The 27,362-nt window shown below is 44.9% G+C and overlaps 1 protein-coding gene across 4 annotated transcripts in view; it reads left to right on the top strand.

Annotated features, from left to right (window-relative positions):
- The window catches only part of GLRB (glycine receptor beta), a 227,905-nt gene that overhangs the window by 80,685 nt on the left and 119,858 nt on the right, over nt 1-27,362 (top strand). For all 4 annotated transcript variants that reach the window (XM_078862959.1, XM_078862958.1, XM_078862962.1 and 1 more), the window contains one exon: nt 17,832-18,061. In XM_078862959.1, coding sequence (XP_078719085.1) covers nt 17,832-18,061 — 230 coding nt within the window. The remainder of the gene's footprint in view (nt 1-17,831; nt 18,062-27,362) is intronic.

The following is a 27,362-nucleotide window of genomic DNA, read 5'->3' as shown; positions in this document are numbered from 1 at the left end:
TCGTTCCAGAGGCGGCCGTGTTACCTGTTACCAGTGCGGCCTGCCAGGCCACGTGGCATCGGGCTGCCGCGTCCTACGACGGCGCCTTCTGGCATCACCACCATCCTACGCTTCTCTACACCAAGTTGTGACGCACTCCACACTCGACCCCTGGCCTTACCTCACCCATCTAGGCATGTTTGTTCGCGGCCCGATCACGCGTCGGTCCAGGGAAGTCCTACGCCTGATCAAGAGGTGCGTTAGCTCTGACCGGATCAGTGGTCGGAGCTGACCCATCGAGTGGGGGCTGCTACTGCGGGTTCATCTACCGTGGGTGTTAAACTAAGGATGCTAATAGACACAGGTGCATCGGAATATATAATTTCGGAGCTGATTTTCAACATTTTGCCCCCTAAGTGTCGGATTCTAGACCCTATCGATGCACCGTGTGTCGCCGCTGATGGCGGCTCATTGGGTATTGTCGGTCGGATAACGGCTGAGGTGTGCATCGCTGAGCTTGTCGGGACACATTCTTGTCTCCACGTCCCTGACTGTTCCATGTTTACTTAGAACCGATTTCCTTGGTAGGATGCAATTGGAAATCTGCATTGACCGCGGCTGTTTGGAATTCCCATCTGGACATCGTGTGGCATTTTTACATACAACCGCATACCCGGTTGTATGCGGCCAATGCTACGGTGCAGGTGGTTGTTCCCCTACACTTGAGGAAGCGCTCGATTTGGGTGCTACGGGGTACGGAAGTGTAGCTCAGACGTTGGTGTCCGACGACCAGGAACCTTTTATTCAGGTTCTTCATGCTGGGTCAGACACAAAGGTAATCCAGGAGGGTACGGTGTTGGGTCATGCGTTGCCGGCACGTCCGGAAGGGGGCGTTGTCGGGGATGCGGGTGCTGAGCCTTGCACACGACGATCCCGGGATGGGTGATTGTTGCTTTATCTATCCCTCTTGCCTGGAACCGGTTATCACACCGTGCGAATTCATCTCATCTCCATATCGCTGGGGCCGAGTGTCGAGTGCGACCCGGGGTGTATGCCCACTGCGGTTGGTCCTGTGTTTCAAGAGCGGTGGATCCGTCTACCCGGCCTGCTGCTCTCCGTGAGGAGCCGGGTTCAGTGGAACATTTGGACATTTCCCCCAGGACCTCCAGGGTGAGCGAGCCCACCACCCCTGGGGGCCCGGCATCACGCACTCGCTGAAAGACTCGTTTTTAGTGATTCCCTCGCACACACGCTCCTACGCTGTCAGTTGCTTGTCGCGCTCGTTGTGTCGTGGCGGTCATTGGCTGATCCTGGCCGCCATTGAGCTCGCGAGCGTCGTTACACGGTGAAGGTGGGAGGTGTCATGGTAAGAGGGATCCCGAAGGTTACGCGTTTTTATTACTTGTTGTTGTTGTTATGATGGGGTTTTATTGCTGGTTGTTGTTATGGGTTCGTTTTGTACATTTGTGTATAGTGTAATTTTTGTACAGGTGGGTTGGGGTATTTATTTTTGTTCTGTTAATGTTGAGGCACACTGTGGTTCTTGCATTTTAATTGATTGTTCATTAAAAGGGGGAGTTGGCAGCCGGGACGGCTGAATGCTACAATGGTGGGGGTGATGTCGTGACATCGGGAATGTCACTGTATGGTGCCAGCCTGAGAGGGCCACGGCACGCGATGCACTGTCATCACATTCACCCCGTGGGCGGGTGTAGTACCAGCCCTAGCGGGGCTTGGTGTGTGTTGGTGTTAGCGTGAGCACCACTGATAGCGTGTGGTGTGGGCCCCACAGGGGGGAGTGACAAAGTGTCAGCCCAGGGGCAGGGTTGCCCCGGGACAAGGCACTCTGGTTGACCACGCAGACACGTGATCTGGAGTGTCCACAGAGAGGCCCCCAGGTGGTGGGGGAACTAGCGGGTGATCACGTGTCCGGGGAGAGTTGGAAGGATTTAGAAGGGGGCAGGGCAAAGGGCAGAGTGGTCCCGACCCGTGGGGGGATATAAGGCGTGTCCCTGAGAGGGACCGGGGTCGCTGCATTCTACAAGCTGGAAGCTCTACGTCTCAAGCTGGAAGCTCTACGTCCTACGAGGCAATCACGTGGTCACAGACCCGAGTGAGAGGGTCCGACCCTCCGTAGCTGTAACTACTCTGTATTGGCTATATCTGGTAAAGGGGCAGTTACCCCTCTGTGTTATGTGTTATAAATAAATGTGTTGCCTCTAAAAGGAACAACGTCTGCGACTCAGTTGGACCCACTACACCTGCAATGTTCCTCCTGGCTGGACTGGAGCCGGGTTGATGGCAATGCCATTGGGTCACCCACCGATCGTTCCTGCAGCAGCACCGCCTGGATGTAATAAGAAGCCCTAGCTGTCAATACAGATCTCTTTCAGCTAGAGGTATGCCTGGTTTGCTTTTAACAGTGCCGAAACTTTATTTTCTGTAAAAGCACAGCCTCAAATGGTATTTCTGTGTCCAGTACATTGTTTTAATGGCCCAATTTTCTTTTTTGGTGGAGATGAAACACATACCCTTGCCATCACACATGTACTCGCATAACAGAATGTGTTTGGCTGAAATCGGCAAACATCAGGTGGTATATTGTGACCTATCGTGACCTTCGGTGCCCCATCGTCATTGCCATGTAATGTAAACTGATCAAATCATATATAACCTTATTGCAACAGCTTTCTCGCTGGCTCAGTAGTTCCACTGCTGTATTTTTTTCCGCCTGAGGTCAACTGCTTGTGTCGCGACCGAGACGTCGTGATTTATTATTGTTTTTTCTACCTACATGACTTTACCGAAAGAACCAAAGAGTATGGATTACTGCAGTAACGAACGCTTCAAATAAAGATTAATTTCAGTTTCAGTTTCATTTATTTTCAGTTTAATTTATTTGGTATAGCCCTGTGAGCCATTCGGCTCTTGAATCGGGTGCAACCGCAGCAAGCAAAAATATATTAACTGCAGCTGAATCAAATTATAACTGTACAATAATAATGTTTCTGGTGCATCGTGGCCTTTGAAGAGATGTGAGCGTTGGGTGTCCATAGGCCCGGAAAGGTTTGGAAACACTGGGCTATAGTATTGTTATTTCCAGCTTATTAATATATAACACTGTGGTTATAGAGGGGCATTAATAATGCAGATGTATCATTAATGGAATAAATTAGTACGAATCCTAAATCTTTTAAATTGCAGACACTATATTTCCAAATCTAATATACATACATTTTATATCTGCATAACAAAAATCATTCACTCGCATATGGTATATCCAGAGAGGACATTTAAAATCAGCGGAGCTTTCAAAATTACCATTTCTAATTACACAATTTTATTCATATTTCTTAGGCTAACGAAGTTAAAATAATAAAATCCAAAATGAGGTGTCCTAGAAAATGAATTGCTGTTTTTATTCGCAACATCCAGAGTAATAACCAATAGTATTGACCAATGGGCGATGGAACTCATATTGTAGCGGTCAATAACTTGTTAGTATAGAGTGATCCACTTGTGTGTTATTAGATTCTAGTCAAAAGCAATCTCACGACGGCTGCATTGTGAGTCTGTGGACGAGGGAGGGCGGTGCGATTCGTGATTTATTGCGTGTAAGATGCCACCCTCCTTGCTCGATCATCTCATGAGCTAGCCTTTGCGATGTCGTTACCTCTAAAACACAACCTCACGGAAGCGAAGGCCACAGAGGGAGAAGACGACGACAAACAAGTACACAACGTGTTTTCTCACGCCATTCTTCTGGACAATAAACATCGAATTAAGAACAACTTTTAAAGTTATGTTTTCAATTCTTTGAAATATTGGTTTTGATTAAATTCATGCGACTTTAGTTCTGTGTCGGTTTTTAGTGGCGCTTTATTTTCAGTCACACGTTTTTATTTGCTGTTATGGGCACGTAATGTCCATTCATGCTTTTATGAAGTACCGCTGTAAGAAGGCTGTCTCGTCTTGAGAACGTGGCTACGTGATATTTTGCTTTGACTGGTGGTTCCCCAAGTGGTGATGGTAGTCATGTGCACACATTCCTGCTCACAGCCAACATTGGTGACGGATATCTGAACTGGTCCTGGGCCTCCAGGATCAGTTCAGATGAGTACTTGGTGCAGTGTGTAAACATCGCGACTAGGGAGACAAAGGTGGACGGGCGTGGTGCTAGCCACCCACCTCCTTGTATGATGTGCTGGCCTTCACCGGTACTGCTCGCTATCAGCACTTGCTTCAAATGCCTGTTAAGGCTATACGGTGGATCTTTGTTTTTAGTAAAGTTGGGGAGGGGGTACTGGAGAGTTATAGCCATGAATGTGTGAAAGTTAACTTTGTTATTGTGTGTGAGTGTTTAAGAGGGAGTAGAGAGCATCCAAAGTTTCATGGAGGTATGTTGAACTTATTTCGCACCGTGCGTAGCCAACCATGCTAATCAGAGGTACACGGGAAGGACAACAAACTAAACACAAAAGGTAGTTTTCAAGAAATTAGTTTTCAATAAATATTTAAAAGTGCATATCTCCAGTGGCTTCCTAATGTCGTAGCCAAATGGGCCTGAGAAGACCAAGGGATGATGTCAGACAGTCAATAACAATGGCAACTCAGAACCTGAACACTTCAGATACACGGTTTACTGAGGAGATAGAAAGATGAAATCAGCTTGTTTGCAGGTGGTTAGTGGTGTATTACAATATGTTCCTAGATAATAATATGGTCTGGAAAGTAAGATTCAACCAAAACTTTGGGATATTTTTGTTGTTTTAAAATCAATGCAGCAGTATGACAAACAGAAGTGTCGAGTTACTTGTTTTACAGTCTGAATTAGTGTGTGATATTCACGTAGAGTTTCACAATGAAATTAGATTCAACTTGCCAAGAAAAGGGAATGCAGAGGAAAGCATGTACATGTAAAATACGTTTTGCTGAGTACTGTTCACAATCTTCTTAAAATGTTGGGAAATTAATTGGAGGATGTTCTAGGTTTGCAGGCCAAATATATACGTGTGTGTGTGTGTGAGCAAAAAGGCAGTTTCTGCCAATTTCTGACAAAACACTGCCCTCATTTCCCCCCTTTTCACTGCCAATTTGTTTGAAAATGTTGAGAAGATGAGCTTTGGAGCATATGTGAGAATAAGCCAGTTGAGGCATTTGTCCCACATAATGCCAAGAATGGTGAACCTTACACGGAGTGTCATTGTTTTCAAAACGGTCTCCTGCAAATGTGTAGAAGGCACTGTCGCAATTGTGCACTACAATTGAGCGCGCCACATTTGGGTTGGGAAAACGGGGACGAGCCTTTGCTCTTACAAACACAGATCACGTTCCAGCGGTAAGTTAATAATTTTGTTTCATGCAAAAGGGTTAATTCACTTTAAATACTGCATTTCTGGATAGGCCGAGTGACAACTTACATACGTCAGCAACAAACCTTATTTGTCAATGATCAATTACCTGGCCTGCTCATTTAATGTTGGCCACCGTGTTTTGAGCATGCCCCTTTCATTTATGCTCATGAACATTCAATCAAGTGTAATTTATCGCAGATCCGCGTGATTATGGGCGATACAAGTGTTTGAGCATCATGCTTCTTAGAATGTTTATTTATTTAAGAGTAGGGCTGTTTGGTTGTGCCTAAATAAAGTGCAAGGATAGGTGATGGTCTATTCACTGTGAATTTTATAAGCGTAGTCCTTTCACATTGAGACTTTCATTGCTATGATTACGAACAAAAAACAGGGTGAAGAAATATACTTTTGACGAGCCTTAATGCTAATTTTCTCTTCAAAAGTCATGTCCATGTATGGCAATTAGCAATGACAACCTCTCTCTGCACCTACAGAAAGACTACCTTTAAAACTCGTTTTTTTACTTTGCAGCACTACACCAGTGCTGAAATACAGCTCAGATGCCAGAGCAATGGGCTGCCAATTATACAATTGTGAGTTCAATCCCAAGTAAGGTTCAACCAATCATCTAGGATCATGAGCACTATCTGGCGAACACCCCTTGACGGGAAGCCGACAGCTAGTCATGCTTTGTGAGATTTATTCTTGCCTGCAGTGAAATATACACCACTGGATCAAAACCATCAAACATACACGAGCCCCCCTCAATGCCTTTTAAAGTATAAGGGACAATGTAGATGGATGTATTAGGGGGCCACGGTGGCGATATGTTAACTACCTTGCTTGATATACAGGAGGTCGTGGGTTCGATCTCAACTCTGACGCCTCTATATTTGGAATTTGCATATTCTCCCTGTGGTTGCGTGGAATTTTTCTCCGGGTCCTCCGGTTTCTTTTCCTCCACATTTAGAAATATGCGTTTGGAGTATTTGTCTGCTATATATTTCCACATGATAAGCCACTTCGTTGAGCTATCATTTGTGGCCAGGTTGCTTCTGAAAAAGAGCTTTATAGCTCAGTGGGCCTTACTTGGTAAGATAGAAATAGCTTAAAGTTCGTTAGGATGTGCCTCTAACACAGCTCTCTGTTAAGTATGCTACCCTCAACTGCAGTACTCTAAGGTGACCAGAAGATGAAAGTATGGCAAATGGTTCATCCGTAATGTTACCTCATTTTTTTACTTCAGTAGTTGTGCATGTGGAAGGGAAATAAAGTGACATTAGAAAAGGCACGCATCGTCTGAGGCATAAAAACACAATTGCAGATGAGCAAAGCTGCTGCTTTGGGTTTTCCTTCACCCAGCAAATTACAAATATATATTTTTTTATTAACTAGCTCCAAGTCACTGGAAAAGGGGCCCACCACCGTATCACTTGTGCCATGTCCTCTTGCCGTGTTGCTCTGAGTGGTCTTCAGTAAAAGTTCCTGGCACAAAAGTCTATACTCAATCCATTCCGTATAACAAGTGGGCAGCATAATGACATTTCAGGCCATGCCTTTGTTCTGTGAGTCCTACAGTGCTGGCGTAGTTGATACAATTCACCCCATTAATTAGATCGTACTGTAAATTAAATCAGTGGCAACACTTGTGCCTCACAGCAATAGCTCCTCGGTTCGAATTCCGATTCGGTTGCCTTTCTGTGTGCAGTTTTCATGTTCTCTCTCCATCTGTTTTGCTTGCTCCTCGGTTCGAATTCCGATTCGGTTGCCTTTCTGTGTGCAGTTTTCATGTTCTCTCTCCATCTGTTTTGCTTGGTGTTCCACCGAATTATCCCTCCCATTGCAAAAAAAAACACATACCTTGTAACGAGTATTGGTCGTAGAGCCACCGCCACATCAAGGAAAACGAGCAACGGTGGCTGTGTTTGTGAGACATTTAATCTGTTAATGTAAAGACATTTAACCTGTTAATGTAACACCAGAAAGTCGAAAATATCTACGAAACATCACAGCCAGTTATGACTTAACCTGGTTTATAACGTCCTTCCAATGATTGCTCAGTTTGTACCCATCTTCTCGGTTGAAATTGTGTCTGTGTTTATATATCTGGATGGCTTCATGAACGAATTTTTGCTGATAGGCAGTGGGTTTGCAAAGTACCTTCGTCTTGGGAAAAATCAGTTTCGTGTTGCCCACAGTGTTAAAACAATGGTCAGCCATGGCCGAGGTATTGGTCCTGCCGTGTTTCAGATCTGCTTTATGTTTACGAACACGGTCCGAGACATGTCTCTTAGTTTCCCCAATGTAACTACTGCCACAAAGACAGCTTAGTTTGTAGACACCGGGGTATTGCATGTCAGGGATCACATCCTTCACAGATGGGATCAGATCACGAATTTTATGTACTGTGTTGAATCGAACCTGGATCTTGTGTTTGCTCATGGTTTTGGAAATCTTTTTGGTGACCCCTACTATGTATGTCAAGGTGATAGTTTTGATTGGGTCCTCAGATGGTTATTTCCCAACAGTTGGGGTGATAGCTTTACGAATTGTATAGTCTGAATATCTATTCATCTTGAAGGCTTGGTGTATGTGCTCCAGTTAACTCGATAGGTGGTAATGGTCGGAAATACAATGAGCTCTATGGTGTAGAGTTTTGATGAGGGAATTCTTCTGGGCTGGATGGTGGTTGGAGTCAGGTTTTAGGTAGCCATCCGTATGGGTGACTTTCCTGTTGACAGAGTGTCCCATTGAGCCATCTGGTCTCTTTTCGATTAAAACATCCAAGAATGGTAACTGGCCATCCTTTTCCACCTCCATGGTGAATTTGATGGCTGGGTGTATGGAATTGATGTGGTTGAAAAATTGGCCCAGAGCTGGTAAGCCATGTGGTCAGATAACGAACGTGTCATCTACGTATCTCTTCCACAATGAAGGACGTAGGGTGGATGCCTGGATGGCATCTGTCTCAAAATTTTCCATGAAAACATAGGCTACAACTGGAGATAATGGATAACCCATTAGGGTACCTTCAACTTGTTTGTAGAATATTCCATTCCAGGTGAAGTAAGTAAGGAAACTAAGCGACATATCTCGGATCGTGTTCGTGAACATAAGGCAGATCTGAAACACAGTAGGACCAATACCTCAGCTGTGGCTGATCATTGCTTTAAAGCTGTGGGCACACACGAAATAGATTTTTCCAAGACGAAGGTATCCTGCAAGCCCACTGGCTATCAACAAAGATTCGTTCAAGAAGCCATTCAGATATTTTAACACAGACACAATTTCAACCGAGAAGATGGATACAAACTACGCAATCATTGGAAAGACGTTATTAACCAGTTTAAGTCATAACTGGCTGTGATGTTTCCATCCTACCTGCCGATGCTAGCAGTTATTTCCGTTTCTCTGAGTTACATACATGCTAAATGTCTCACTAACACAGCCACCATTGCTCCTTTTTTCTCGATGCGGGTTGTCCCTCTCACTAGCACAGCCATCGTTGCGTTGGTTCGTTTACATTGACATGCTCATCTCTCACAATACAATGGCCACCTCCACAACTGCGTCGTCGTCATGGAGGTACATCACCGATCTTACATTTACATGAAAATTCATGCAATACTTACCCTTGGGCTGAGCCCATCTCATGCTTATATAACTTCGTGTTTCAGCAGCTCTCCCGCTGTATTTTCTCCTGCCTCGGCAGCTCTCTCTCTCTCTCTATATTTTTTCACCTGATGATGATTGCTTGTGTTGTGATCGAAACGTCGTGAAAATTGTATTATTTTTCTATCTACATAGCTTTACCGAAAGACCCAAATAATATTAAAAGAAGAACGTATTATACTGTTTAATGCCATTGCCATAGTCTATAATAATGCAATTGTAAAGTTATAATCTTAAATATTGGTCAGATGTATGTTGCATTTTTTTTGCACCGTACATAGCCAACCATGCTAATCGGAGGTGCAGAAAAAATCAGCTTTCCATGGACCAAAGGAGAGTCTGACTTCTGCCATAGGAATGTGGTATTCCCTTTGTTGCATCAGGGTCACCCATGGAGATAAGGACCCCCTGTCTCAGTGCACTGGCACTGAGGTTTTGTTTTAATTATGGAAACAAACAAAACACTCCATCAGACAACCACTGTTGACTTCCCACAAATTGGTATTTATTTTACGACTACTACTGCGTAGTTTTTGCAGTTGTGTTGTATCGCTCTCCCATGTGTCATTGGGTTGTAAGAAAGATTGTTCGGCACGATGTCCAACGTTTTGCTCCATGTACTGGGAGCCTAACACATAGTGCGAGACGTCGGGCATTGTACTGAACACCGAAAACACATATGAGATCTATGGTGCATATCCGATTGATATATACCATAGATATCAGTGGCTCCATGCTCAAAAAGGTATTACATGCAATAATCTACTTTTATGGCCCGAAGACAAATGTAGAAATTCCACATTTTCTATTACTAGAACCAGTATTCCCATAGGACAACCACCCAAAAACACAATGCAGACATCCGATAGGGAAACAGAGGTCACGATCGCCCAATGGTCCAGAGCGATAAGCCCTCAAATAGGGGCCTTCTGGAAGCACTTGTAAAAAGGTTTCAGTTTGGTGTTTTAACAGCTTAAAACCTGTTTTGTTGCCAGAAAAAGGGGGAAAACCTATTATCATATTATTGTACTGGCAAAGGAGGTCCCATGATGTAGATGCTCACCCGAGCTCTCATTACTCTGATACTGCATTCTTTGGGCTATACACCTTTGGACGTCCTCTGGTATAACACCGTTTGAGACGAGGCTAAAAAGAAAGGTGTCTCTGGTGTGGACCAATCAGTTTCAAAGACAATGCATATATGATCAGAGTATGTTTTTGGTTTGCATTCTGACCACAAGCATTGTGGTTAATGCAGACATGATTCCTTGTAAAAAGGTTTCAGTTTGGTGTTTAACATCTTAACACCTGTTTTGTGGCCAGTAAAGAGGGAAAAAAACTATTATCAGACACATTTTAGTCTCTGGCAGCTCTGTGTTAGGGGTGGGCGTGACTAGGCATGCAAATATTCCATTACAAAGCGGGCCTCGACTCATCAGCAATCTTGTAGCTGTTCGGACGCCCAAGTAGAAAACAATAAATGTGTCCCTATTCCATTTGATTATACATCACTTGTGTGTACGTTCTTAATCCTCCGAGACGGATAATTATTAATTATTACAGAACAACGCATTAAGACATCTATCGACCGACAATATATTTATTTGTGAGTTAAGGTTTGTCATCTGTATCTGTTTTGGATATATTTTCAGGATCAGTATTTTTTTAGAGAGCATACACTGATGATGCTGACTGTTGCCAGGCATCAAACTCAGGTCACCAGGTTCATAGTGCAGTGTGCAATACCACTGCACCACTGGTCTGCCCCAAGAACACAGATCAGGTTTTGTGGTCTGTATTCCATACTGGTATTTGAATTTGAATAAAAAATTAGGGGTGTGGAAGCCTGCAGAGGCATCTGCCAGTCCTTCAGAAAAAAAACACGTTAAGCCGTGCAACGTACATAGTTAAAGGAGTTAAGACTTTTCTTATTGGAGCAAACATGTTACAGAGTTTAATTGAACATGAGTGGCAATCTAGATGAGAAGTTTTCGTGACTGCAGGAATCCATACTCTTTGGTTCTTTTGGTAAAGTCACGTAGGCAGCCTCCTTTTGCCCACTTCAGCAATTGTTTATTGCTGTGGTTGTTTCTACCTGATGACGGGCACTTGTGTTGCGCCTGAAACGTCGTGATTTAATTTATTTTGTACCTACGTGACTTTACCGAAAGAACCAAAGAGTATAAGTGGTAATATCAGCAGGTTTACAAGGCCTATTACAGTGGCATCAACATTAATATGACATAACTGCTTTCTTTGAATACAAAGGGTTGTCGATTATTATTTAAGTTCTGCTTTTCGTTCAGGCCCGGCTCCAGCTCCTCTCGGATGGGAGGGGGGGGGGCAGAATTGCTGGTGTGTGTATGTGGGGGCTACCATGGCAGTGATCTACCGCGAACGAGCAGAGTGAACGTGAGTTTGGGCCACCAACACGGTGGTATGGGCCCAGCACCAGCCACCTGGCAAATGTTTTAATAACTCCAGGTGATAGAAAACTATTTGAAAACTAAACTATTTTTTGTTATTTTGCCAGGTAAGGCCTACTGAGATATTTAGCTCTTTTTCAGAAGCGACCTGGCGACAAATGGTAGCTCAACGAAGTGGTTTATAATATGGAAATGTATATCAGCAAAATACTCTAAACACATTTTGATTCTAGATATGGAGGGAAAAACCGGAGGACACGGAGAAAAATCTACACGACCATGACGAGAACATGCAAACTCCAAATATGCAGGCATCGAGGTGGAGATCGAACCCACAACCTCCTGTATACCAGGCGAGGTAGTTAACATCTCACAACCGTGGCACCCCCATGTTACGTGTTATTTGTTAACCAACTAAACATTTCCTTAATAACGGGTAAACCGTTGTGATATTTTCCGCGTAAAATTGATATACTGTATGTGACATTTTCTACCTGCGGATGTTTAATAAAATATTCCAAAATTTTAATAGTATCAATAAATACTGATTTGTAATTTCACTGACTTCATTATCATGGGGAAAATAGGCATTAAATGACCTAGTCAACAATAGAATAGTAAGAATAATATGTATCAATACTATAAGTTACGGCCTTTGATGTCATATTGTTTGTTTGACCATATATTACCACACTGGCCAGTGTTGGTAGGTGACTTGATGAGGCCCCACGACCAGTTGATTTATTACTCACCACTGATGTTAGCCGTGGCTGTGATTCAAACTCAGGTCACCGGGCTCACAGTGTGGCGCGTTAACTGCTATGCCATCGTACCCATCAGATGGCTATAATATAACAGCTCTCATACGAAGAAAGTACTCACAACAATGCATTGAGAAACCCTTAAAAGAGAACCCTTAAAAGGAGGGCTGCTTGTCTGCTCATGTTGTCGTCGCGGTGTGTAATGACCTGTCTAGAAATGTCCACGCGCTGCCGACCTGGGGCATCAATGTGTGGGGTCGTGTCCACGTACAGAGTCATTGATCACAAGACTAATGCTGTCAGCCTCAGCAGGAATCCAGCTGAGATTCCCCATTCATTCCACCTTTGAAATGTTGCGGATTAACATGATGAACTGCACGGCAACATTTTTTGGACGATTGTACAGCCAAGTGGTCAGTGCGCTCGCCAGTGAGCCAATTTGCACCGAGTTGGCAGCGTGAGTCCTACCCATTTATTTATACAGTGAATTACAGCACTCCCTTGTTATTTGCGAGGGATACGTTCCGGAGATGCTCGTGAATAGCTAATTTTACATATAATGATATCGGCCAATGGATGTCGTACGCGCAACGTCTGCATATCATTCTAAAGCTTCGAGAAGTTATCTCTCTCATCTCTTTATCTCATCACTTAATCTCATCACTTAATCTCGTAACTTTATCTCATCACTTTATATCATCCCTTTCTCGCATCACATTCTCCCTCATTACTTTATCTTATCTTTGTATCTCTCATCACTTTTTCTCATCACTTCATCTAATCACTTTATCGCATCGCATTATCTCTCATCACTTTATGTCATAATTTCCTTTGTATCTCTCTCAATGCAGTCGTGCACAGTTCCAGATGCCGTTTGCGGATAGCCAATATCGTGGATAGAAAGTTCGTGAATAACAAGGGAATGCTGTACCAATGATGACATTCCACTTTGAAGTGAACAAATACTTTGCCCTGTGAATACCTTGAGTGACCTATCATAGCCAAAACTTGAAAATTACCTCACGTAATAGTTTTTGTATATAAATAAACTTTTTCAAGATAACTATATCTCATACGTATCCCCTTGCTGTATAAGTAATCAGCATGGGTTTTACATGGTGAGACCAACGTAATTAATTTAATTTTAATTGTTCTCTGTGTTATGGTTATCGGTTGAAAATTCCAGGAATGTCACATAGTTCATGTGCTACTGAGTGGTGCATGTTGTGCATTTCAATACAAAATTAAGGATAATGGTAAAATGGGTTAGCGATGTCCTTAGTGGTTTCACACTGTGCTGTAAACCTGGGGACCTGAATTCTATTGTAGACCATGGGCAAAATTAATGGAAAGTGATATCTGAGCCAGTCCTGGACCTTTCCCCCTTCATTAACCTACACTGACTGCTATGGTGAAGTATGGTCAAACAACCCCCCCCCCCCATTACGCACATGGCTAGGGGAGGCCTTCATCCAGCAGTGGATGGCAAAATGGTTGTGCATTATATATTTTTTTAAATGCTTTCCAAATCATCCATTAGACCAAGTGTCAGCAGCCTGCAGCTCCAAGCCGCAAGCAGCTACTTAAGCACTGCTGCGTGACGTTATTTTCATGACGGACTATCTCGTGTTTACATGCATTGCGGCTCTTGACACGTTGATGAAATTTTTTTTTACGAAATTTGAAGAACAAATGTCTCTTCTTGTTATTTTGGTAGCCGACATCTGCATTAGACTATAGATAATTACTTTAAAATGTTGCATGCTAAATATTACCACTTTGCTTAGCCAAATTGGAGAATTTGTTGGCAATCAATTACTGACTCCATGCCAATTTCCCTTAGCATCATCATCGTAAACAGAGGGTTTAATATCGATAGGGCAGCTTGCACTCGTCTCTCGATATTAACACTGGGTCGGTAAAGCATTGTCAATCTCCGCGCCCTACCATATTTAGCATATATAGAATACGTGTGGTCACAGAGCACACAGCGGTTATTGGAGAACATTTTATTCATTTTACAACTCACCCTATAAAAAAATGTACCAGGTAAGAACTACTGAGCTACGGTAGCACTTTTTTTAGAAGAGATTTAGCCACAAATGGTACCTGAATGAAGTGACTTATCAGGTGGAAATGTATATCAGCCAAATAGTCTAAACGCATGTTTCTAAATGTGGAGAGAAAACCCAGAGAACTTGGAGATAAACCTACGGGATCACGGGGAGAGCATGCAAACTCCAAGTATACAGGTGTCAGGGTCGGGATGGAACCCACAACCTCCTATATACCAAGCGAGGTAGTTAACATTCCACCACCATGGCACCCCAGGAATGCCGGAATAAAATAATCCAGCAGCAGAAATAATTATCTCGTGATGGCACGGCACTCAGAGTATGCCATGGAGAGTGTGCCCATCATATTGTGCAGGTGCTGGGATATTTTAATTGGGAATTTTTCATTATTTATTTGGTGCCACTTATACTTTGTGGCCCGGTTGTACAACCATCCACTGAACTCAGCAGGCACCAAAGTGCCACGGAATGTAGGCACAGCACAAGACACGGCAATTATTTACGTCGAGGAATTCTCCAATGCACGGGGGTCATGTGCTGCTCTGCACGAGATCCAAATGGTTGCTTTCTCTCACGCAATAATGCTGTTGGCACAGTTGGAATAAAAACAGGACAAAAAAAACGAACACATTCCCTGCTATGGCCTCATTAAATTAAAAGCAAGGTGGCTGCAGCAGACTTATTTTCGGAGTACATTTTATGGACAGACTTGAAAACAATGACTGGTTTGTCCCAATTACATCCAAATTTCACTATCTGCATCATGTCATGAGACAAAGAAGTAAATGCTGAAGCAAGCAGGGCATCACTTTGTGTCACCAAAATGGGTGTGGAAGGTGACTTCACAAAACTGCTTATGATTCACTTCAATAGACCTCTGATGCACATTATGTGGAGCGCATTTTATATCTACCACTAATAGTGTTGTTCGTATGACCATGACACCAACAGTTGAAGTCTTCAGAATTGGAACGTGCCAAAATTAGTGACGAAGTAAAATATAACGTGATGGTTTTTTTTTGGTAAGAATCATTGGTGATCAGGCTGAGACAATCAACTCACGATCCTTAAATAATCATGGGGGAATTTGCTTCTACTCGGGCCCAGGCTGGCTCATTTTCTCGCACTATATCCATTTTCTGAACCAGCCAACTACACCAGAATCACTTGATTTTGACCAAAGCCACATGCAATGCGTCTAAGTTTTCACCTGATTCTACAATTCAGAGTGAGAACCACGGCAAATCCACGTATTCTATTTGCGAATAAGTTAAGCAATGCCTTGAACTGCTATGTGGCTGTGATCTGACGTTTCAACTTAACTCTACAGCACAATTTGCAGATATATAGAGAGTGTTGTAAACATTTTACGCAAAGTAATCGTACATTCCAGCTTTGTCAATCTTTTTTTGCGTAAAGGCCTCTCCACATCATGTCGTTCGTCGGAGTTGTTTGACCATAATTCACCAGCTTAGTTAGCGTGGGTCGGTGAAAGGAGGTGCCCAGGACCAGTTCAGTATTCGCTCACCCCTGAAGTTAGCAATGCCTGAGACTTGAACTCGGATCACCGCGTTCATTGCCCTGCTACTCCCATTCCTGCGATATGGTGCTAAGAGGATCTACTTCCTTGCTAACAGTTTACTTGCAGTCTCTTCATGTGCTGTGTTAAGACAGAGTCGCCCTGTAAATATAATATAGAACGGCTGTACTTTTAAAACTTTCTTTGCTGAGGAAACTTGTTCTGCTTCCTTGGGAATGGACTGAAGGTTTGTAATGGGTTTTTATTGTTTATTTTTCTCTATTTGATATTGAAAACCACTGGCCTCATTTCTCCCAATGCAATGTTCCTGTCCAAATACCTTGGTATCACTGCAGCCCACTCTTTGACATTAATGTACCAGCTTCATTTGTTATCCATTACGAATTTGTATAAAAGCACTGTAATCACATTGCAGTATAGTTGTAAAGCAGTGGAATTAATTGTTTTCAGATTAAAGTGGGAATCTGATGAGCCAAAGAAATCGGAATGGATTTCTGATAAAATTGTATGCATCTTTTTCTTCTTTTATCCCACTCTGGAGAGGTTCTATAACCCATCTGATTTTTTTTCTAACACCTGTATTGCTGCATTTTGTTTGGCTCTGTAAGGTTAAACCCAGGTTGGCTGATTTAATAACCCTTAACATGAACCATACTGCTCGTGGATCAAATATGGTGTGTTGAAAATAGTTTATTTTTCATTTGTACCTGCATGTAGAATATTGTCAGAAATACGGTATAGACAAATACATCATCAACGAATATATATTACATTCAACCCTTCTGTCAATCTACTGTTTGATGAAGGCGTACTCAACGCTTTACTGCCCAAAGGGGATGTTTAACCATACTTCACCTAGCCAGTCAATGCGGATTGATGAAGGGAAAATCCCAGAACCAGTGCAGATATTATTCACCACTGATGTGAGCCTTGTATGGGAACCAAACTCAGGTCACACTGTTGGTAGCACAGTGCCTGCCACTGTGCTATTGATATAAGTTATAGATGCTGCCAAGTATGTCATGGACATGTGGCAGAAAAGTAAATTATGAGGCATATTCTATTCTTAGTGCTGTTTCCAAAAAGTTAATCGATATATCTCAACTTGCAGACAGGATAATTCTGTCCACTCTGCAACTCTTACATATGGTGAGAAATTACCACTTTGAGATGATATTAAGTCCCTTCAACATCAAGAGCAGTTTTAGTCAGACAGCTTTTCTTTCTTATAAAAATGACACAACTCATTCAATGAAGAGCTGTGCACTATCCAAAGGAACAATACAAAGCCAATAATCTCTCACGGGCACATCAAACCAAAGCAACACATTAAGCCTGTGTGCTACATTTTACAATAAGTTAACAATCGACTGCTTTATCACCCAACAATGCTTAACAGTTGAGCCCAGAAAATGAGTTTAGGTATTTTCTTTGATGCTTCTCTCATAGGTTCAACACAGTTAGTCAATCGGCGGGAAGCGTGGGGTGGGGTCAGATTTTGTGGGTGCTCCTGGGCCATACACCTCTCCACATGACATAATCTATAACCTATTTCAATAGCACAGTGGTGTGCACTGTGCTACCACGGTGGCGAGATGTTAACTACCTCGCCTGGTATACAAATGTTCGCAGATTCAATTCCAACCCTGACGACTCAATAATTTGAAGTTGGAATATTTTTCTCCCCATGGCCGCGTGGATTTTTTGTTGGGCCCTCTGGTTTTTCCCTCCACATTTGGAATCGACATTAGCTCAGAGTATTTGGTGGCTATTCATTTCCACGCGATAAGCCGCTTCGTTGAGCTATCAGTTGTGGCCAGATCGCATCTGAAAAAGATCTACGTAGCTCAGTGGGCCTTATGCGGTAAAATAAAAAAGAGTTAATAGAAGTCAAAATACCCTCTAAAGGGCCTCTCCAGTGCTCCGTCTAGGTAAGGACCAGAAGCAGTGTGAGCGAGCCGCTACAGGGTTCACCTCTACACTTCGGTAACACTCCATGGACATACTGCTCTGTGTTCCGACAGGACTACCGCGTGAACATCTTCCTGAGACAGAAGTGGAACGACCCGCGCCTGCGGCTGCCGCAGGACTACCACGGCTCGGACATGCTCACCGTGGACCCCAAGCTCTTCAAGTGCCTCTGGAAACCCGACCTGTTCTTCGCGAACGAGAAGATGGCCAACTTCCACGACGTGACGCAAGAGAACATCCTGCTCTTCATCTCGCGCAACGGCGACATCCTTCTCAGCATGAGGTTAGCTAGATGACCATTGAGGCCAAATGATCCATAATAAAGGTTTGTTTTGCGGTTAGATTACATAAATATAAATGTGTCAAAACCCGCCACTACCCGACACAGCCAATGAGTAAGGTTTGTCACGTCAACAAAACATGCCAGTTAGTTACTACTTCAACACACCCGTGTGTTGGAGAGTAAACCCCCTCCCCCTCGCTTCCTCCTCTTCTTGTCCCTTGGGCTTTCTGGGCCATCTTGCCATGTGACTGTTTCCTTCCATGGAGCTTCACCTTGGCGAGATGTTAACTCCCTCGCCTGGTATGCAGGAGGTTGTGGCTTCGATTCCGACCCTAACACCTGTATATTTGGAGTGTTCATGTTATCCCCGTAGCCGCGTGGATTTTTTCCATGTCTCTAATTATAATTATAAGGGACACATAAGTACATATGTGACTAATTTGTGTGATCCATTTCAATTAAACATATTGATACAAATGTATAATGGATTTAATCCATTTGACTATCCACATGCACACCATGTAGTTCAATGGGGTGATAATATATCACCATCCTGGTCAGTGCTAGTAAGTGGTGGGGGAATGTGTGGATGGGAAGCCAGGACCAGGTCAAAACTTACTCGCCACTGATGTTAGCCGTGGTCTGGAATCGAATTCAGGTCGCCACGTTCATGGTGGAGTGCACTAATCACTGCACCACTACTCCATCTCCACTCATACACTAAACAATAAATATGCACTTTGAGGACAAATGCTGAGTGCTGCACAGTAACATGGTACAGAGATGGACATGTGAATGTAGGGAAGCTTGTGTGGCCAAAATAACACATTACCAGGAATATAACGAAATCTCATGACATTCTGCCAGAAGGAAATAAGTATATAAATTGTTATTTTTAGGTTTTTTTCTCGTTAAAGTCACGTAGGTAAAAAATTAAAATTAATAAAATAAAAATAAAATAAAAATCACGACGTATCGGAGGCAACACAAGCCCCCGTCTTCAGGTGGAACCGTCACAGCACGATAGCTGTATCAAGTGAGATAAATTCCAAGAACACATTAATTGTATATATACTGGTTGAGGGTGGGAGGATCTAAGGTAGACCCTGAATATTATTTTTGTGAGGTTCGGTGCGGCTGAAGCACGCTGTTAGGAATGAGCCTTTGTTGTGTAAACTAGGTGCGGATGATGTAAAGGTGCGTGTAAAAGGGACTGAGCCTTTTTTGTCATGTAGAGATGATGCGACTGAAATCGCTGCCAGGAAATTAGTCTTTGTTGTGTAGAAAGGTTGACTGAGCCTATTGTTATGTAGAGGTGGTGCGGCTTAAATCGCTGTCAGGAAATGAGTCTTTCTTGTGTAGAATGGTTGACTGAGCCAATTATTATTGTGTAGAGGTGGTGTGCCTTAAATCGCTGCCAGGAAATTAGTCTTTGTTGTGTAGAATGGTTGACTGAGCCCATTATGTAGGGGTGGTGCGGCTTAAATCGCTGCCAGGAATGCTCCAAATATGTGTAGTTAAATCTTTTTTTTGGGGGGAAGAATCAGTTTTGCCGTGTTTCAGATCTGACTTGTGCTCGCGGACACGATCAGAGATATGACGTTTCGTTTCTCCAATGTAGCAATCACCACAACTGCAACTCAGTTTGTAGACTCCAGAGTATTGTAAGTCGAATTCCATCTGTGAAAGATGTCATTCCTGACTTACAATACTGATTCTTCTGCCGTTGCCGATCATTGCTACAACGCTGTGGGCTCTCATGAAATTGTCTTTTTCGAGACTAAAGTGCTCTGCAAGCCTCCTGGCTACCATCAAAGGTTTGTACGCGAGGCCATCCAAATATACAAACACAGACATAATTTCAACCGTGATGACGGGTACAAACTTAGTAATCATTGGAAAGATGTTATTAACCATGCAAAAAAGATTTAACTACACATATTTGGAGCATTCCTGGCAGCGATTTCAGCCGCACCACCCCTACATAATAATAGGCTCAGTCGACCATTCTACACAACAAAGACTAATTTCCTGGCAGCGATTTAAGCTGCACCACCTCTACATAATAATAGGCTCAGTCAACCATTCTACACAACAAAGACTCATTTCCTGACAGCGATTTAAGCTTCACCACCTCTACATAATAATAGGCTCAGTCAACCTTTCTACACAACAAAGACTAATTTCCTGGCAGCGATTTCAGCCGCATCATCTCTACATAACAAAAAAGGCTCAGTCCCTTTTACACGCACCTTTACATCATCCGCACCTAGTTTACACAACAAAGGCTCATTCCTAACAGCATGCTTCAGCCGCACGAACCTCACAAAAATAATATTCAGGGCCTACCTTGGCTCCTCCCACCCTCAACCAGTATATATACAATTACTATGTTCTTGGAATTCCTCTCACTTGATACAGTTATCGTGCTGTGACGGTTCCACCTGAAGACGGGGGCTTGTGTTGCCTCCGAAACGTCGTGATTTTTATTTTATTTTTATTTTACTTTTATTAATTTTAATTTTTTACCTACGTGACTTTACCGAAAAAACCTAAGAATATGAATCCTTGCAGTCACGAAAGCTTCAAATCTAGAATATATAAATTGTATCATTTTACTATTGATCCATGTAAAGCAAGCAGTGAATGCAGCATTATATTACACCATTAGGGTTAATAACACGCCAGTAAATTATTTGCATAATGTAATGCTGCTCTATAAATCAGATGAGGAAACCACTTTGTGGGCAGCAAAGTCAATTTCCTCATGGTGTGTGTACCAACTGAGCTTTTGTTCATCAAAAGCCACAGGCTTTCAAGACACCCAGATGTGTTACTTGTAAACGGAATGGCAATTACATTGATAATCCTGAAACAACCTCCATTTATGTAACATGATGTATTGCTCTTTATTGCCACCCTTCCTTCCTTTGCATTAGACAACAGATGCAACATTGAATCGTCATGCTTGGGATAAAATTAATGCATTTCAATTGGACTTCATTGATTTTTTTTCTAGTTGACTATATTTGTGCTTAGCACACCGGCCACTGAGATGGTTTTCAGAGGAAATGGTTCAATCAGAATCCTTTGCAAGCTATTCCCAAGTAGCATGCCTCTTTGTAATGTCCATTAAATACCCTATTACATTATCCACAAAGACAAAGATTAAAAAATATGAATGGTTTTCTTTCTGGCTAAGTAAAATGGATATTCATTTGAATCAAAACGAATCACGTGATGCTGCATTGGTGTAATAGTTAGCACACTCGACTTGCGATCCCGATGTTCAATCTCCTGGTGTGGCAGTCGAGGCAATGGACGAGTTTCTTAAATGACAACTGCTGCCTGTCAATCGGCAGGCTATGTGTCGTGGAGTGTAAGCGTGGTTATTCGCAATTCTATTATATTTCTGATTTATATAGTGCCCTTTCCAGGCGCTTTATAAAGCAAGCCGATGGCGGTCAGTGAGGGAGATGATGGAATTGATGGAGGGACAGGGGCTGGGAATGGAGATGATGTTGCTGGGGTAGATAAGGCAGAATAAGGTGGAATGTGATGGTGAGAGAGGGTGTCTGATGGGTCCAACGTGGATGGGAGGCAGAAGGGTATGGGGCACATGCGTGAAGTGGTGAAATGGGCATGGGTGAGGGTAGGTGAATGGTGGTAGGTACAGAGGTTTGGTGGCCGGATAGTTGAGTTGATGGAGGAGCACAGTGTAGGTCTGGGGGAGTGATGTGGTTAGGTGCACAGACATGCGTCCAAGATGTCTGGGCAGCCTGAAGGTGGAGGCCAGTGCATTATCTCGTGGCTCTATTGAGCGCCATCTAGTGGAGGCCATTTCTGCTAGCCGTGGTGTGAGCAACATATTGCGGGGCTGCACCTTTAACCATGCAGAACCTACTTTTAGTGACAGTTTTCCTATTAATACTTATGTTTTAGCTTACAATATCGGTCACTTTATTGATTACATAAGTTGGTAATTTAAACATCACATAAGCATAGCTAATTAGGCCACATTATGCTTTAACGCATAAATATAATGTGGCCCAAAAGTCAGGAGGCACTGGGTAATTTTATATTTATTTCAACAAATCACATGGGATGATTTAATATACTTAACAAATGTTCAAACTGACTTCTGTTAAATTTCGATTTAAAGCTTTCGTGACTGCAGGGATTCATCTTCTTGGTTTTTTCGGTAAAGTCACGTAGAAGGGAAGTAATAAAATAATAAAAATAAAAGATAATAAAATAATTTTCACGACATTTCGGCCACAACGCAAGCAGCCGTCCTCAGGTGAAGAATGAAACACCACCAAGCTTGGAGCGTATATTTAAGCTGGGTTGGAGGGGGGAAGAAGAGCGCCTTGACAAAATAATTTGCATATCAAGAGGCATTTAGCATATTTATGGAAAATGCATAGGAGGTGGGCGGGGGGTTTCAAAGTCATATTATGCCTGTGCATTATGCAGGATTAGCAGCATCAAAGGGAGGGGATGGGGGTAGCATTAACAAAGGGAAGGAATGTTAATAGTATGTAGCTGCAATTACTAAACAACCACGTAAAAACTAAAGTATAAACTACATAGTATCATCAGTATACTAAATATACTTTCCAATAAGCTGAGCTATTAACAGTAAGTAATACATTACAAAAATATAATATGGTTCCAGCTAAACTTTTTTCTCTTACATCACACGGGTCTACCCCATACTATATACTACCATAGACAAACCCAACATTAAATTATATACTGTATTACTATACACCACTCTATACCTTCGTCTATAATATTGTAATAAACGACTGGACCACGATGTCTGGCTCAGTGTCCTTTATTCGGTTCGTACTGTATTCCCACACGGCTGTCTCTACTCTGTAGCTTCTCCACGGTGCTGACTCCGATGTCGGCCCGGTCCACAACAGCAGCCCCGCTGCTGTTACTCTCACACAGCCCCCCTTGGTTGTACTCGCTGCAACTCCTCTCTCCTTCGTCCTCTCTGCAGCTCTGTCAGCCTCGTGCTGTCTCTCCCTCTTCTCTCCCGCCACACCTGGCAGCCACACCGCTGCCTCTAACACGCAGCCCTTCTGGCTGTCTTCTCCGCAGCTGCACACCACTCCGTAGCTTCCTCCTGTCTTCGGGGTTGGCTCCCGATGGCCGTCGGTGCCCCCCCTCTTCTCACTCGCCCGCGTGGCCTCACTCTTTTCCGCTCACACCCCGACTGACTTCCCCTTCCGGTTTACCCGCTTAAGGACCCGAACCTTCCACCCACGTCACATGGCTCCACCCCCCGTGACGTCACATCCGGAAGGTCGCTTACACCCGCATTACACCACCCTCCCCCGTAGAAAAATCCCAGCCGACCTCGGCTGACCAATAGCAAATCGTAATGCGGCGAATCGACCTTCCCCCCTAAAGGACACTAAGCATACAATGTAACAGCAAAAACAACAACAACAACGCAATTAACATCAACGAACGTACAAAAAGCATGCAATAAATACAACTGTAAGAAAAAGATAACAACACAGCAACAATCAACGAAACGTAAGCGATTTGGAACATGTGCGGGTCGCCGGCCCGTCCCGGACGGTCGGCGGCCCACTCGCAGAACGGGAAGGCGATGAAAGTCGAGGAATGACAGGGGGTAATCCCCCTGTCGCAGCTGGAAGTCCACCAACGTCCCGTGTCCCTAAAGAATCAGTCTTGGGCTTGTCCCGTGACCGTGCCTGCAGCTGGGTCGGAAGGGCTGCAGGGCTCGAAGGTCCCGCAGACCTGGCAGGCGTCCTCCGAGCAGGGCCCCTCGTCCCCCGCAATGTCACGGCCGGCCTGTCTGGAACAGGTACGACAGGCGCTCTAGCAAGATCAATGGACGCAGGCAGGGGAGAGTCAGCAGCAACAGACCCCGGCAAGGCAACATTGGGGGATGACGCATCATGTAAGGGAGCAACATATGGTTTCAAGCGCGACGTATGCACAACCCAGCGACGAGATCCAATTTGGACGCGTGCTGACTGTGGGTTGGGAACCGCAATGAGGCGTACGGGACCATGCCAGGGTTTGTGCAATTTCGGAGAGGTTCCCGGACGTACCTGTGGACAATGAAGCCAGGCTAGGTCCCCAACCTTCCAGGGGCACTCCCCCTCGGACCGTCGCGCATACCGCTCGTTCCGGGCCTGGGCTTTGGCCGTAGCCACGCGGGCATTCTCCCGCGCCTCCGTGACTCGGCGAACCGTGTCCTGAATGTATTCAGGAAGTGGTTTACGAGGTCCCTTCACCCCAGTTCCCAATTGCACATCCACCGGCGGCACGTTTTCCCGACCATACATAAGGTAAAACGGCGAATACCCTGTAGCCGCATGAGGTGTCATCCTGTACGCCGAAAGCACTCCGGGGATGTGCAGATCCCAATCTGATTGTTGTTCGCTCACGGTATGGCAAAGCATGGCAGACAATGTCCTGTTCAGCCGTTCAACCATACCATCCGTCTGCGGATGGTATGGGGATGTCCGTACTTTCTTAGTCTCAAGGCCCGCGCACACTTCCGCCAATAATTTGGAAGAGAAATTCCTGCCCTGGTCCGTGAGGAGTCTCTCAGGCGCCCCATTGTCCATAATATACCCAAACAAAAAGGCGTCGGTAATGGCCGCGGCCGACTGATCGGGCAACGGCCAGGCCATCGGCCAACGGGAGAGGTACTCAACCCCTACCAGCAAATATTTATTACCCCTCGCCGATGGTGGAAAAGGTCCCAATATGTCCAGTGCCACCAATTCATTGACTCGAGACACCTGAATCGACTGGAGAGGCAGCACGTAAGGATGTTTCGGCGGCTTACGTCGTGCACACGCAGGGCACGCGCGCACGTGCCCTACGACATCTGTCGCCATGCCGTGCCAAAAATAATGACGTTGCAACGTCAACAAGGTCTTCTGCACCCCTAAATGTAAGAGAGTGTCACAATGGAGGGTTCTAATCAACTCGAATCGCAAGGACGTTGGTACCACCAGGCGCCAACGTTCCTGGAACCCCTCCCGCCACATAAGCAGACCATCTCGGAGAGCGGTCTGCGGCCCCACAGCCGTACTCGGACTCCCATTGTCCCTAGCAGACCGCTTCCGCAAGGACACCAACGACTCATCCATCATCTGTTCCCGGATCCAGACAGACCGCGGCAGATTCAAAACCCCGTCAGCCGGTCCCGGTTCCATCGGAGTGTCCGACTTCTCGACGGCCAACGTAAGCGGCTGAGGGGGGTTTGGAATCGGCGAACACCTATGCGTCCCCGACGCACATTTACAAGGGGCGCGCCGCGGTAATCTGGAAAGTGCATCAGCGTTCGCATGGCGCACTCCCTTCCGATGTTGAATTTGGAAGGAAAATTCCTGTAGCGTGTCCAACCAACGTGCCAACTGTCCGGATGGCTGGTCAATTTTAAGGGCATATTGCAAGGCCGCATGATCCGTACGCACAATAAAAGAACGACCGTAGAGGTATGGTCGAAATTGCCGTAGGAAAAAAAACAACCGCCAATAGTTCTCTGCGAGTGACACAGTAGCGGGTTTCCGCAGGAGACAAGACTCGGCTACCATACGCCACGACACGCTCTACACCCCCTTTAGACTGTGATAATACCGCCCCAATACCCGTGTCACTCGCGTCCGTATCAAGAATGAATGGGTGATCGAAATCGGGATAATCCAATGTTGGGGCCGTGGCCAATAGATCACGCAGACTCCGAAAGGCCGCCTCCTCCGGCTGTCCCCAAACAAACTTCCGTCCTTTACCCGTAAGGAGATGCAAGGGCCTCGCAATTGTCGCAAAACCCGGCACAAATCTTCGGTAATACGAGGCAAATCCCAAAAACCGCCGAACATCCCCCACGGTGGCCGGAGTCGGCCAATCCCGGACGCACGCCGTCTTTTCTGGATCCGTGGACACCCCCTCAGCACTCACAATGTGCCCCAAATAGCGGACGGACCGTTGCAGTAGGTGACATTTCTTTGGTTTGAATTTCAATTTGGCAGAACGCATCCTCGTGAACACTGTCTCCAGCCGCGTCAAATGTTCATCAAATGTGCGGCTGAAGACAATAATATCATCCAAATATATAAGACACGTCTCCCACTGCAACCCCGACAAAACGAGCTCCATCAATCTTTGAAATGTAGCAGGGGCCGCATTCAATCCCATCGGGAGACAGTTGAATTGAAATAACCCCTGCGACGTACGGAATGCGGTTTTCTCCCGTGAGGACTCGTCAAGGGGAAGCTGCCAAAATCCCGAAGAGAGGTCCAGTGTGGAAAAGAACTTAGCCCCCGACAATGCGTCGAGGGAGTCATCCATACGCGGCAGGGGGTACGCATCTGCCACCGATATCTTATTTAATTTCCGGAAATCAACACAAAATCGCAATTTGCCATCCTTTTTCTTAACCAAGACGACCGGAGCGCCCCATGGGCTGTTAGATGGCGATATAATGTCCGCAGCCAACATGTCTTCTACTGCCCCCCGCACGTGTTCTCGCTCCGCAGGACTCATCCGATGCGAATTTAATCGAATAGGGGCAGCATCGCCCGTCTCAATGTGATGGTAAAGCAACGAAGTGCGGCCCAAATCCAAATCATCGGAGCTGAACACATCGGAATATGTCAACAACAATTTACGCAGCACACCACGTTGCTCCATGGACAGGGAAGAATTTCCATCACATAAGTCAGCAACCCAACGATTATCCGAACCCCTTGGCTCGGAAACCCCAGCAACCACTCCCCGGCTATGCGGACAATCATGCGTCGCAAACGCCGTAGTGGCATGTGCCACAACCGTACCGGCCGGAACACGGACGTTTTCCCCCCCCGCATTAAGCACCTGTAAAAACGGTAATTGATCGGGCCGGACGATGGTCTGTGCCCCCACTAACGCCAACCCGGTTGTTATCGTGGCGGACGGTGACAACAAGACCCCTACTGCTCCTAGCCGATCAGGCAGGGGCGTCCGATACCGCAAGGGTATAAGCATCTGTGTACCAGGTGGGATGTCCACAGATGCGACGGACAGCGCCTGCACTTGTACGGCCGAAGCAGGTCGCCCCCAGGGCGACGGCAGAAACGAGATTTGACGGCCCCCCGGCAGTTCTATACAATTCTCATTGATTTTGATCAAAATGGGCATCTTAGCCAAAAAATCGGTGCCTAACAAACAAGGAACCGCCAAAGATCTCGATATTAACACAACGCCCGAGGCCGACACATCCCCAATAGATATCTTAGCATCCACCTGGCCCACGATACCC

Source organism: Lampetra fluviatilis, chromosome 15 (assembly GCF_964198595.1).
Source record: "Lampetra fluviatilis chromosome 15, kcLamFluv1.1, whole genome shotgun sequence".
NCBI classification, from domain to species: Eukaryota; Metazoa; Chordata; class Hyperoartia; order Petromyzontiformes; family Petromyzontidae; genus Lampetra; species Lampetra fluviatilis.
Note: the sequence above shows the minus strand (reverse complement) of the source record. Positions and strands in the feature narration are given on the sequence as shown.